This window comes from Balaenoptera borealis (assembly GCF_965194805.1).
Source record: "Balaenoptera borealis genome assembly, chromosome: 3".
Lineage (NCBI taxonomy): Eukaryota > Metazoa > Chordata > Mammalia > Artiodactyla > Balaenopteridae > Balaenoptera > Balaenoptera borealis.
The window spans coordinates 34,050,242-34,065,126 of record NC_138866.1 but is presented as its reverse complement, the minus strand read 5'-3'; the positions used below and the strand labels follow the sequence as shown (position 1 = coordinate 34,065,126).

General features: G+C 48.9%; 1 protein-coding gene across 3 annotated transcripts in view; it reads right to left on the bottom strand.

Moving 5' to 3' along the window:
• The window catches only part of TMEM229B (transmembrane protein 229B), a 38,174-nt gene that overhangs the window by 13,248 nt on the left and 10,041 nt on the right, over positions 1-14,885 (bottom strand). Inside the window, exon 2 of one of the 3 annotated variants that reach the window (XM_082386725.1) lies at positions 7-188. In XM_082386725.1, coding sequence (XP_082242851.1) covers positions 7-133 — 127 coding nt within the window. In that variant the 5' untranslated portion in view covers positions 134-188. Of the gene's footprint in view, positions 1-2; positions 189-14,885 lie in introns of those variants that run through there. The other 2 variants (XM_082386723.1, XM_082386724.1) reach the window with 2 other exon arrangements.

Here is a 14,885-nt window from a genome sequence, read left to right as displayed (position 1 = left end):
ACTCACCTATCACACCCTTGAGTGCGCGGCTCCGAACAGACATCAGGAACACTGTCCAGGAGCGTCCCGGGTTAACCTTTGTCCCGGTGCCTGGCTGGGCCTCGGTGCCATTCTCAACAGTGTGGGCACGCATCAGCCCCAGGGCTCAGCTGATCCTCGGCTAGTGGATGGATGGCTTCCATTTGTCCCTGGAATTAAAGAGGAGGAGTTCATTAGCTTCAACTGCCCCAGCTCCGAGCCACCAGGCCAGCCAGAGAGGCAGCCTCAAGGCAAACACCGCAACTCCGGGCTCCAGGCTCAGCCCCAGACACACATCACACCCAGGCCATGGGGCCTCTCCTGGAGCCTGCCACCTCCTCTCTGCCCTCCTGCTTGTCCAGGTCTGGTTAATCCGGAGATGAGAGCCCAGAATGGATCCCAGGCAGTTCACATGGGGGCGAGGGCTCGGTGCTTCTTGTGCCATGAGTGAATGTGTGCACACTTGTGAATCTGAGCAGGGATATAATTTTAGAATCCAGCTCCATTCTCAATTTAGCTTCAAATTACACTCTCACCTTCACCCTGTAGCGGGTACATCTGTTCTCAAGGGCAGTCAGGAACCTCACGGAAGACAGACGATGTAGAGCATTTGTTTTAGCATTTGGGGAGCCAAGCACAACTACACCTGCAAAAACAAGCACGCCAACAAAACGTGTGCTAAAACCCTCTACCCGCAATCCCACTACCCTCATATTTGTTTCATTTTATTATTTTATTATTATTGTCGAGACCCTTCCTATTAACATCGGTAACCGACTACAAGCTGATACAAAGCTGACTTTATAATGCCCCTTGCCACATACATATTTTTAATAGAGCCCTAAGACTTGACCATCTGATAGAGACTTCGACATTTTTTTGCTTTAATATGAAGGTGCTGAAGCTTCCCCGAAAATCCCTTGGATAAACTGTACCTTCTGCACGAGCCCAGGGACAGAGATCAGATCCAGCCCAGCCCTACAGAGGGAAGGACGGCTGCTCAGGAGCTGAGCACAGTGTGTGACGGGGGTGGGAACTGCCCCCGTCCCCCAGTGGACGGCCAAGCAGGGTGGACCACAGAGGCACCACCTGTGCTGATGGCCACCCTCCTCCCTCCCCCAACCCCCCAGGCTCTCTGAGCAGGGGTGACTCGGGCCTTTGCTCCCAAAGGTGACAACTTTTGAGGCAGCAGGGGAGCCAAGAGAAGTGAAAGCGCAGGGGTTGGGGACCTGAAATTCACTGTGTTCACGTGTGCTTGCAGGCAGGGAGGGCATGCACCCCCGGGTCTCTCCCCTGGGCCTCTGCACTGAGAGAAGTGAAGGACAGAGGGGGTGAAGTGCTGCGGGCCGCTGTGCTCTCCTGGCCTCTGTCCCTCCCCAGCTCCTCCACAAACAGGAGCCCCCAACCCTGCCCCACCTGCCCACCCCCCTCCCTTCTCCCAGCCTGCCGGGCCGTGATCACCCTGGAACATACCTATCAGGGGCATGTCCAGCGCGCCCTCCGCCCCCAGCACCACCATGACCCTGTGCCTGGGGAGTTCGATCCCCCCCACGGGCACTTCCCCTTCTCTGGGCCCTAAGCAGGCCGCATTAACAGTACTAGTCAAAACCAAACAGAAACCAAAGCCCACATCCTGGCAGCACAGCCTGCTGGTCGCCACAGTTAGCCCTGGGGGCCCGAGGCTGGTTAGGGCGCTGCGCTGGCAGATGAAGCGCGGCAGTCAGAACAGGCTCCCTCCCGGGGCCAGCCTCATGCTGGACACCTCCTGCTTCCTGGTCTGCAGGCTCTTCCCCCAGGGAGCTGGGCGGGGTGGGGGTGGGGGTGCTGGACAAGGAGGTGATGGGGTCCCACCTCTGCCTCCAAGTGCACAAGCTGTCCCCAGACCTCTCTGACACCCTCTGGCCCCTTAGACCGGGTCCCAGCGTGTAGAGGGCATGAGGCTCCCTTGAGGACAGCATGACCTGAACCAGAAGTTTTTGGGGTAGAGGAATGTGTGAAGAGCCCTTATACAACTAACATGTGGTAGTACTTGTACTTTTTCAAGTGTATCATCTCTCATAATTCTCCCCAGACTCCTGCAGGGAAGGCAGGAATTATCCTACCTCCCCACCCCCACCCTGTCCCCAGCCCTGCTGCATTTTAAAGATGAAAACACTGAGTCTCAGGATATTAAGAGATTAGGCTAAATCCATATATTTGTTTCAAACCCTGGTCCTCGGGCTCCAGAGTCACCCCTCTTGCCATATAGCATACCTTCAAACTGCTTTCCATCCCAATCTCATTCTCAAGGCACACATCTGCATGCACTCATCCTTCATTCAGTGTAATCTACTTAGTCCATCCTGTAAGCAGCTTATTTGTAAACGTACAGTCAAGTCTGTCCATCCAGCTTCTCCTTCAACATGTCCCGATGCCCCAGAAGCTTGAAGGAGCAGAGACCACCGTGCAATTTCAAGCCCTCTCTAACTGCCCTCCTCTGCAGCCCACCATACCCACTCCTCCTTTGAGACCCTGCCCCCTCTTCATTCCTTTGTGATGCCATGCTCCCACAGCCCCCCAGTTATTCCATCACTGATGTTCCCACAGGACTTTGAACAGCCTCCTATTGAAACATACTGCCCCATCTTAAAATGATTAAGTGTCTGTTTCCCCCTCCACATGATGAATTCCTTGAGACCATGAAACTTCCGTAGGATGGAGGGACAAGCAAGGTAGAGAAGGATCCAACTAAATTACTGGGTGATTGCAACATCCAGTGTTATTAACCAAACATAATGATGTCTGGTGTTCTTCTCTAATTTTTAGGCTACCATCATGGAAGGGTTCTCTCCCACAAAGCACCATAAATGTTGGTTTACAACGGGCAGGGCTGTCTCTGCAGACCAGGGAAGAAAGAGGGTGCTCGCTATCCTTTCTCCCACTTCCAAGAGCCATCACCCAAGCTGAGAGGTGAGGATAGATGGGGTGCGTGCCTTGGGTCTGGACAGTACAGAAGACATGTCACATGAGGAGGGATGGGGCAGGAACAGAGCGTCCTAGGCATCCCGGGAGACACCGCAGGCTTTCACCTGGGCAAGGAGCCAAGCTCAGGTTCAGGTCAGAGAATAACAGTGCCTATTCTGTTATTTCTACAATGTGCTGGCACTCTCAAAAGAAGCATCCAGTTTTCATATATGTAGGATTCATTTCCCAAAGAGGTTTAACCAGCAGCTGCTGGCAGGAAATTCCCTCTGCATCATTCTCTCTCCTCCCCTGTAACTATTTAAGGTAAGCTGGGCTTGCAGGATTGAATCTCTGCTTCTCTGACCGGAACCTCAAAATCAAATCTACCCCCATCCACCACCCTTCTCTATGGGCTGGAACCTAAGAGTGAAGCCAGGAAGTGGCAGGCAAACACTATCCCTTTTTCTCTCCTATCCTCCTCTTCCCAAAATCACTCCACCTAGGTGCCCATAAAGTAAAGAGAAGATGCCCCAGAGACCCATTGGGGAGCCCTCTGGTTTTTCATATCCTCCCCAGTTCTTCCCTTTTGACCCAGAACAACTGCTTTTACTTGTCCCGTAGTAAGACCAGCCCTGAACACAAGTGGATTGGCAACTTCCCAAACCAAGGAGTGACCATGCTCAGCTACAAATGCAATTGGAATGCCAAAGCCCCCCAGGCGAAAGGCTGTGTCTGGTCAGCTCCCCATTGGGAGCAAGGAGACCCAGGCCCTGGGGCCTGGCTGGCATGGGGAAGAAAAGGTGTAGATAGGGGATGGACCCCCCACCTCCACTTGGCCATGTCCTTGCATTCCATGCCCCTCACTCTGGGCTTGGAATCTGGGTTACCCTGCCTGCTGGACATCTCACCACCCCGTCTTCTGTCTCACCTGCAGGCTACCCTGTCCCGACAACCTCCTCTTCTTCCTTCCTCCTCCCCATCCAGCCCACTGTACCTGACACACCCCTCCCAATGTCCCCCCTGGAACCAACCCTGACCACCCATCCCCTACACCTTAGAGGGTGGTCTCTGGCCCTGTGCTCCTATCCTTTCCCTCCCATCCCACCCCCTGGCACTGGGTAGCTGCTGCTCACTGCCTGAAAGGCTGGACAGCTGCTGGGCTCTCTAATTAGCTGCCTGGCTGCCGTCCCAGAGCAAGGCATGTGTTACTGTAAAGAGCTGCCTCACCTCCCCTTCATCAATAATCCCCTATGCAGATCGCATCAGGCGGCAGCTGAGGGGCCCTGGAATCCTCATCACGTGAGACCAGCAAGGCTCCTTCTGTCAGCTGGACAGGAACAGGCAGTGGACTCACAGCCTCACCCACAAAGTGACCAGGAATTTATGTGTCTGGTTTCTCCCTGTGACTGCCCACATCCTTCGGATGTCCCACAGGTGAATCCACCGCACCATGCCTTTGGAGCAATGGGGACCCTGCCCCTTCGTTGCTTCCCAGGTGGAGGCAGAAAGAAGCCCAGCTAGTCTTTCGGAGGACAAATCTGGAGCATCTCAACAGCACGACTCCCAATGCCCTACTTTTCACAGCTTGCTACAGCCAAGCCACCCCCAGAGATTTCTAAACAGCCAGGGGACCTGGTCCCAGAAGTCCTGTGGAGGCTGCTTTGTTTATACGAGGTGTTGTATTCCAGCAAATGTTGACTGAGTACCTGCTGAAGGCCAGGCACTGTACCCCATGTGAACAAGACAAGCTTCCTGCCCCCTTGGTGCTCACAGTTCTGTGGGGAGACAGACAATAAGTAAGCCAGCCAGCACGTAATGTCTGGTATCAGGCCACGAAGGAGGGCAAAGGCCTGGTAGGGGAGAGAAAGAAACTAGATGCTGGAGGGCGAGTCTTAAACTTCTCTAAGGATCTAGCATCAGGGCATAGATCAGAAAGACACAAAGAAGCTTTGCAAAGAGCTTTGGGAAAAGCATTCCAGGCAGGGGGAACAGTAAGTGAAACAAGCTAAACAAGTTTGAGAAATAGGCAGGCCAGAGAAGCTAAAGTTTGTGGAATTAGGGGTCAGACATTCCCTGCCCCTTATCGCAAGAGTCATCGGGTGATCCCTACGGGGCCAACTAGGTCAGGGCAAAGTGCCCAACTGCCAAATAAATGTAGCCAGTCAACTGAAGACTCTTCTTGCAGGCAGGGGCTGGAAACTGTGAATTCCTCATCAGCTGTTGCTTGGCAATTTTATTAACAAATGAAGGGAAGGTGAAATCCTTTGACTCATGGGCTGGAATTTCCATCTGTTTCTGATCAAAAGAATTTAAGTAACTTTACCAGGTCCTCTCTAGCCTGGGTGTTTCACCTTAACAAGAAGGTAAACATTCCTTTTTACTCCAGGTAGTTTGTTGGATTTTCTGTCACTTACAATCAAGAAAATTCTAAGTAGCACAGGTGATTTTTCCTCATCTGGAACACACCTAGCTGGCACGAGGGTCACGTATCTGAGCACCACCTACCCATCTCTGCTGCTGTGAAAACCAGTGGCTCTGCCCTTTGCAGACAGTAAGGGGCAGAATCTCAAATAAGAAAGTCGGATGCCTGGCATGGTGGGTGAATCTCAGCAGGACGGCTATAGCTCTGGGGGCTCCAAATCACCCTTCCGGTCACTGATTTTGTCAGTTCCCCTTGACTTACCTGGTCCTTGCCAGCAACTAGCACACCTTGACTTCCGCAAACAGGACATGTGAAAACTAGTAGCCTAGAGATGAGGCCCAAGCCAAGATCAAGAAGTGCACAAAGAGATATTTTTCTGAAAACTGCAGAACTGCACTACCCAGTTTGATAGCCACTAGCTACATGTGACTCTTTAAAATTTAACTTTAAAAATGAATAAAATTTAAAAAGTCAGTTCCTTAGTCTCACTAGCCACATTTAAAGTGCTCAATAGCTACACGTGGCAAGTGTCTACCATACTGGACAGTGCAGATGTAGAGCATTTCCATCATCACAGAAAGTTCCACTGGACATTGCTCTAGAACTTACCAAGGGTGACGAGAAGACCGAAGACGAAGACACGCAGACCGAAAGCTGAGCTGAGCCTCCTTGCTCTTGGAAATCCTCTTTTGTTTCTGAACAGACACCACTGCCCTCATTCTCTCCCTCAAGCCTAGTTAACCAAGGCTGCCATTGTGAGATGGGGGAGGATGAACCCTTGTTCCAAGAAAGTCACTGTCTACTGTCTGAAGAGTGACTTTTATCCAAGAGGCCAGGAGAGGGCTCTGGCCATTGGTAAAATGAGGCCAGCCCCTGAGTCTCTGGCTATAACTCAGTGTAGGGGGTGCTGCTTGGAGTATTTAAAAAACTCCAAACCATTCATTGAGTATCCTCTATGTGCCAGGCAGGTGTCACACAGATCATCTCATGAGTCCCCTCCATGAGCCCATGAAGCAGGCATTAACTCCGATTGACAGGAGGCAAGGGAAGCTCAGAGGTTAAATGACAGCTAGAAAATGGGGGGGCCAAGGGTTTCATCAGCACTTTCCCCCTCTCACACCATTCATGGGAGATGCAGATGTGCAGACAGGAATTAGGGGACTTAATTTACCTATGGCAATGGGCCACCTAGAGCTTCCCTTTGTTCTCATGGCAGACAATCTCATGTTAAGCTGCCCCTTCCAGCCTACTCAAGCCCACCCAGGGGCTTGGGAGAGCTGCCTTCCAAGGGTCTGCCCATGAAGGCCCGGTTATTGAAAGACACCACATCAGAACAAAAGGAAGGCCACCAAAGGAAGTACAGAAGATAAACCCTGGAAGGGGGTAGGGGTCAGACATGTTGCATTTCTCCTGGCCAAAGAGGAGAAGGGCATGATCAAATTTTTTGTTTTAGAAAGCCATCTGGACCATGAGTTCCTTACCTTTGCATCCTCATGTCCTGGATAAAACTTGACATACAGTAGGGACTCAAAATCCAAGTGTTGAATGGAGAGAAAGGCACGGGGGCAGGTCCTCCAAGAGCGAGGGGCCTGGCCAAGAGGAGCTCGAAGGGCAGGTGGGCTGGGGGGAAGACCGAGAAATGAGTTGTTCTGGGGGAGCCGTGATGGGTGCTGTTTGCTCCATACACGACCCAATCTGACTGTCCCTTTCCTTTAAGTAATGGCCCAGAGGAAAGGCCAGCATACACTGGGCTGGGCACTGACTGAAGCAGGCCCTTCCACCGTGCGCCTTAAGCCCAGTGACCCTGGCCTCTCACTCAGCCTCTCGCCAGACAGCTCCATCTACTGTGAAAGTACCGAGCCTTGCAACACTCTCAAATATGGCTCCAAACAGCACTTAGGCAAGAGTAATTAAAGGGAATGTTATCTCAGTCAGGCTCTCATTAGGCACGTAATTAGACTGCTGAAAATAATTAACATTCCTTTTGACAAAGGAAGCAGAGGACCCATTACATTCATTAGGACGCCTCAAACCAGCCTGAGGAAGGCGGAGAAGAGAACTCATCACCTCCCAGGCCTGCACAGGACAGAGTCAGCATCCGGGAACCTAGACCAGGTGGCGAGTCCTGCCCTGGGCCAGGCTCCTGGGTGAGCGGACACAGATGGCAACGGATGCCTTCACGTATGTATTACAGATAACAATAATACACTCATACAGTCTCACAGAAAAAGAACTTGAAGGAAATGTATGACTACATCAAGATGGCAGGCCAGGGGCAAATGCCTAAATCCCCCAAGTCCCTAGAAAATGACAGAAAAGACATTTTCTAAGAAGAATATATCCATTACAGCACCAGAAAATGAGGGAATTATATGGGCTCCCTGAAGATGGAAGCAACTGAGAATAAACAGATACAGAAACCACAACCCCCCAAAATAAAACCATGGAATAATAATAATAATAATAATGACACTCATACAGCACATATATGTGCCAGGCACTGTTCTAAGCACATATTATCTCATTTAACCTTCACAAAAATCCTTTGAAATACAGACTATTATTTTCCCTGCTTTACAAATAAGACCCAGAGTTACACAGCTTTCCCAAGGTCATAGTGCTAGTAAGTGCCAGGGCTAGGATTTGAACCCCAGCAGCGTGGCTGAGGATTCTACACTCAGTCAGAGGCGTGGCTCTGCAGGGTCCAAGTTTGGAGAGATTAGGGGCCCAGGAGAGGCCCTGAGTGGTTGGTCATAGGATTTGGAGGAGCCAGGCAAGTGGGCTCCTACCCCACCTCTCCACCCAGGCTCGTGCCGGGACATCAGGGTAGGGAGGCAAGGGGACGCGTAGACGGCTCCTGCATCCCCAGCAGGCACATCCCACCCTCCTGTCCACAACCAGGGGCAGCTGGCTCTAGAGCACGGAATCAGGGTTCACACAGAGGTGACTGAAAAACCTCAAACTACAAAGGGAGAAACACGACCAAGACTTACCAAACATTTGACAAAAACCAAAACCACCAAAGAAGCACCATATTAGAGAACAGAAGTTCTAGCTGGAAAACAAAATTAATAAAGTCACCAGAATGAAATGTTTTTCAAAGTATGATTAATATCCTCTGAGGGATAAGAGGGGCTTCTGAATCTATGAACCCAAACAAAACTGTTGCCAGAAGAATGTTAAAGATCTCAGAAATGAAGGAAATACACCATGGTTAACCACTTATCTCTGGATGAGAGAATAGAACGACTTTATTAAAATTTTTCTTTATATAGAAAAACTATTTTTCTAAACTTCCTATATCAAACATGTGTTACTTTCAGAATCAGGAAAGTTATTTTTTAAAATGCCTGGCACGAGGTAGGTGCTCAGTAAGGGGGTAGATCCTGCCCCCTACACCAACCCTTGGCCCCATCCAGACTGGTACATAACTTGCTGTCCCCCAATTTCTCCATCCATGCTCCCGTCTCCAGGTCTCTGTGCACACTGTTCCCCTCCTGGAATGCCCTTATCTATCACTGTTTACCCAGATTTGCCTGTCCTTTAAGGCCCACTCAAAGATTATCCTTGTTAATGAAATGTCCCTGCATCGTACCTAACCCACTCTGATCCCTCCTCCCCCAAACTCCTAAGGGCACTTAATTCTCCAGGGTCATAGGACAGCTCTCACTGAGCTGTCCTGTGGGGTCACAGTACTGACGACTTACATGTCCTTTACCTTTCAATGACCAAGTCTTGTCTCCCCAACTCAATGGTAGGCTTCTTAAAGACAGCGAGAGGGAACTAGCTTTCGTTCCATACCCCACTGTGCCCAAATAAAGCTGAGACGCTTTCACAAGAACATTCTTATGTGTCAGTTGAGTGAATGACGAATTAGCTTCTGTTCCTGGTGGGAGTAGGAAGAGGAAAACTATTGTGGAAATGCGGTTTCTCAACAGGGCTGGGCACAGCACAGCAAGGTCCTCCCATGTGGGCGATGCCCTCGAAAATGGGTCACCTGGTCCCAGATAGCTTGACCTCCCATGCCTTGCCTGGGATCCAGAAATACCTGCAAACCCAGGGTGGATGATTGGTAAATCTTGGGGCAAAATGTGGATAAGGAGTAAGACATTTATATGGTCTTAGGTTGTCTCCCCACAGATTGCTTATTAGTAGCGAGGAAAAATCAGTAAATGCTCAGTGAAGAAATCGGACACCTTGACGAAGTGATCCAACTTAACATCACACGTGAGGGGTGAATGGACATCCGGTGCCTCTGGATGTAATACAATGAAAAAGATACAACATCACTCATGTGTATGCTAGCCAGGAGGGTATAACTCAGTCTAAATGTGAGGCAACAGCAGAGAAATCCAAAAGGAAGAACATTCTATTTTTTTTAAAGGGGGAGGAGGAGGAGGCTATATTCTTAAAAATGTCAATGTCATGAAAGACAAAGAAAGGCTGAGGAACTGTTCTGGATGAAAAGACTAAAGAGACATAACAACTAAATACAGTGCTGGATCCTGGACTGGAGAGGAAATAAATGCTGTAAAGGACGTTATTAAGTCAATCAACAAAACTGTAAGACAACCAGCAGATTAGGTAAAAGTATCATATCAAAGTTCAATTTACTGAAGGTTCTGTAAAACAGTATCCTTATTCTTAGGAATCCACACTGAAATATCCAGAGAGAAAGGGCCATGATGTAGGCAACTTACTCTAAAAAGGTTCAGGAAAGGACCTCCCTTGTGGCGCAGTGGTTGAGAATCCGCCAATGCAGGGGACATGGGTTTGAGCCCTGGTCTGGGAAGATCCCACATGCCATGGAGCAGCTAAGCCCGTGCACTGTAACTACTGAGCCTGCGCTCTAGAGCCCAAAAGCCACAACTACTGAGCCTGAGTGCCACAACTACTGAGCCCGCACATCTAGAGCTGGTGCTCCACAACAAGAGAAGCCACCACAATGAGAAGCCTGCGCACCTCAACAAAGAGTAGCCCCCGCTCGCTGCAACTAGAGAAAGCCCATGCGCAGCAATGAGGACCCAACGCAGTCAAAAATAAATAAATTAAAAAAAAAAAAAGGTTCAGGAAAAAGGGAGAAAGAGGGAGAGAGAGAGAACATAAATGATAAAGCAAATGAGGCAAAATGTTAAAAAATACTGAATCTGGATAAAGAGTATATGCGTGTTCTGTACTATTCTGGCAACTTTTCTGTAAGTTTGAAGTTACTTCCAAATAAAAAGTTTGGAGAGGGACTTCCCTGGCGGTCCAGTGGTTGGGACTTTGTCTTCCAATGCAGTGGGTGTGGTTTGATCCCTGGTCGGGGAGCTAAGATCTCACATGCCTCCTGGCCAAAAAAACAAAACATAAAACAGAAGCAATATTGTAACAAATTCAATAAGGACTTAAAACAAAAAGTTTGGAGAAAAAAAAACAACAAAGGGGTCCCTTCCATTAGACGGGGTGGGGTGGAGCAAATGTGGAGGGTGAATCCAGGGAGGACCTTTGTCATCACATGTCTACACTGGCCCCCAAATTCCAACCCTGTCAAAGTGTCCCTCATAGACACATTTCCTCTCCAATGTGGCCCTCCCCTTTTCTTACTTCTCCACCGACTTAATCCTTCCTCTACCCAAGATCAGCAATCTTCCAGGAGGCCGCCCTATCAGTACCACAGGACAGAATTGGTTAACCTTTTGGATCTATTCTTATATGTAGTTAATATTTTCTGGAGATGTTCTGACACCTGTTTTGTCCACAAGCCCATACTAATGAGTCAGGTTATATTTGTTAAGCCACAGCCTTCTAGGTGTTTCATGGTATTTCATTTCCACCCCCCAAATTTGTGGTTAGTCCTATTCATTCTGCCTGACTTCAGGCCTTTAGACCACGTTCATCCCTTCTGAGATCTCATGCAGGCTTTCTAGGGTACATGCTGTTTCCCACACCCCACCACCATCACCACCACCTAACTCCGAAGTAAACACCCCTCCCCTCCCCTCCCCACACACAAGCACAGCTTCCCTCCCCAGGTACTATGAGGAGGTGTAGCCACTTTAAATAATGCACCTCTTTAAATAAGAGGCAGCTGATGGAGTCTCTTTAAGCAGCCTCACTGCAGGAAAGGGAATCGAGCAAGCCATCTCATTGTACAACTTCATTTATTAATTCAGAAATCCTTATATGCATCTTTTATGTACAGACTACTCAACGCTAAGTGGGCTGGAGTATGAAAGCTGAAGCACATCAGTGGAAATTCTACTGTAGTGTCAAATACCAGAAGCCTAAAAATATTAATAACCTCCATTCTGACAGTGCCTTTTACTTAAATGAACTTACTTCAAGTTTATCTCATTATTCATGCATTCCTTCACACGTTCCTTAAACAATTACTCAGTATCTATGTCATGCCACCAGGTACACGCAAAGACCCAAGAGGCAAAGAGCCAAGCTCGGGCCACAGGTGGCTGACATTCTAAGTGATCCTGGATTGCCCAGCGAGCCCACTAGACACACACTGAGGGCACCAGCCACGATGGGACACCAGAGGAAATTATTCTGAAGAAGAGAAAATGAGTGAGAATCAGAAAGAAGCTACTGTGGCTTCAGCGCACAAATAAATTTTGTTGTTTCTAAGTACATGATTTTATATTATAATTTAGAATTCTATTAATTTATTTTTAATTACCTTGGGGACCCTAAGCCTGTCAGCGCTGAGAGCCTCTAAAGATCTTAATCCAGCCAAACAGTAAGTAGAGGTCGCAATCCTAAATGCCAACAAGGGTCAAGCAGCCAGCTCAAATTAGCGGAGACTCCAGAGCTATTAAGAAAGCAGGACTGACAGGAGAGATTTATTGGGGGGGGGGGGGGAGAGGGAGAGAGAGAGGGTGGGTGGGGGGGAGAGAGGGTGAGAGACAGACAGAGAGACAGAGAATGGCATCCATACTTCTGACTTGGGCAATAGCGGGGTCATTCCCTGAGAGAAGAGGTTGCCAGCAAAGATGTGCCTCGGGGGTGACCCACAATGAACTGTATTTCAGATGCTCTAAGTGTGAGATGCCCACAGGACTCTAGGCTGGAGGCAGGTCTGGGACCCCCGCTGGTTGGAGCAGCAGAGAGGAGGACCCTCTGGGGAGAAGATGCAAGGGGTGACATCCGGGGCTGGCGGAGGAGGAGGTACTGTGAAGGGGCCTGTGGAAAGGCCAGGGAGGGAGGAGGACATCAGGAAGGGGCCTCGCCAGGAAAGTGGGGGCAGGAGAGTGTCAGGGGTCACAGTCAATGGCAGAGGCAAGCCAGACAGGGACCGAGGAGATTTAGCAGAAAGAGGTTCCTGGGCACCATTTAAGAAGGAGGTGTGACTGCAGAGGGAGGTGACTGAGACAGTGTGGACAGATGACTCTTTTGAGAAATTTGCTTGTGAAGGAAAGGAGAGAGAAAAGCTGCTGGAGATGTAGAGATGGGGGCAGGGGGAGGCATCCCTTCTCCCTTTCTCCTTCCTTCTTTCCCAGATAAGAGAGACCTAAGGATGTTTAAAGGCCAAGAAAAAAAACGCACAGCGAGGGAGAGCTTGTGGCTGGGACATACACTGTGGGGCACATATGGACGCCCTGGGCTGTCCTGAGGTCATGCGGAGAGCACAGCAAGCCACAATCCCAAAGGCCAAGGGCACGTATGTCATTATAATCCCTTTGCAGAGAGGAGACCCAGGTAGCCAGAGTTAAGGTCATATATGTACTAAGGTGCTGTGGCCCAGACCCAGAACACAGATCTCCCAGTTCCTGGTCCTGGTCCTTCTTCCAGACCAGTAGTTCTCAATGGGGCCACCTCCGGGATGGCGGGGATAGGGGCCTTCTGTCAGCACCATGGTGGGTGGGGAGTGCCACAGGTACTTATTAGTGGGGACCTGGAATGCCAGACGCCCTGCAGTTCCCACAACAACCCACAAAAGAACCCCCCCCAACATAACTTGAGAACATTCCACTGGGCATTCGCGGAGGTGAAAAGCCCATTTATAATTATCGGCATCTAGAACCAAACTCCCTTTCTGAAATAAACACAGAGGATTTTTGCGTGGTTTTAACATATACTGAATTGTCCAGGAATGCCACCAGAGTGCAAGTCGAGGGGATACTGTGCTTTATGTTCGGAACTTTACCAAGAGTGGTCCACCAGCTGGGAAAATCACGTCAGCCTCAGCGTCACCTCTCCTGGTATTCGAGTCACCCACACAACACACCTGTATCTTTTGGGTATTTGTAGCTGTTACATTCTCAGTGATTCTATGTACAGGTTCAAGCATCTGACTCTTTCCTTCTGTTTTCTGTGTCGTCGTGCCCGAACAATTACATACTGGAATATGTGATACTGTATTATAATTAACTTTTCCTTTATTTCTCTTTCACAATACAGTTTAGGCATATTGATTTTTTTTTAATTTACATATACAGGTATGTCATATTATCTATGAATTTTATTCGGGGTAATTAGGAGGCATTACAAATAATTGTTCTAATAAAAAGGGGCACCATCCCAGATTGTGGGATGCAAGGAAAACTGCAGTGCTGAGGGAAATGGAGGGGTGAGTAGAATCAGGGTGGCTTCACATGATCAATCCCACAGAGTAAATTCAATGGTCTTTTACAGATATTGACATGAAGTTCCTGAATGATGGGTACACGACGTGGTCAACCCATGGGGCTTAAGACAACTATTCAATTGGGGACCTTTGGGAAATTTCATCTCCACGATTAATTTAAATTACACTATACCTCAGCATTTTCCAGCGTGTAATGACAATAGGTAGAAGACCACACATCATCTGCAGGGCCCAGGGAAATGACAAATGGCTGAATGTCTGGAGGCAGTGATGTGTTTAGAAGAAGTCAAAGAACTAGGTGCCAGGCTTGGTCTGGGGAATATCTTCTTAATGCATGAGAAGATGAGGAAAACAGTATGTAATAGGTTAAAAAGGCAGGCCAGAAATACTTAGGGCTCCGAATCCGAGAGGGGCTGGTTATTTAATGGGAGGGGAAAGGTGGCCTAAATTCCCATAGGCATGCCCGTCACTGCCAAGTAGGGATGAAGGGTTAAAAAAAAAGTGTCCTTCAATCAAGAAGGGATAGCTAACTGATTCATGTGTCCTCCCCATCTGAGGACACCTGGGGACTGGGAAAAAAGGAACGGCACAGCCTGCTGGCTTGGGAGGCCTGGAAATGGGAGGCCTGGAAACAGGGCTTTCTGAGCCTGGCTCTTCCATTAACCCTCACAACTCTATTACCTCTCCTCTTGGTTTCCTCATCAAAAAAAAATGAAGAAAACAAAATAGAACACTTTAGATTCCACCACTGTACATTCTTCTGTTGTTTTCATGTTCTTCCAGGAACATTTGTATGTGTGTGTGTGTGTGTGTGTGTGTGTGTGTGTGTGTGTGTGTATTTTTTTTTTTTTCTGTTTTTAATTTTAAAATGTCAGGTCGAAGCAGCTGTAGGGATTAACAAGCAGATTGACTCTCAAATGAGTT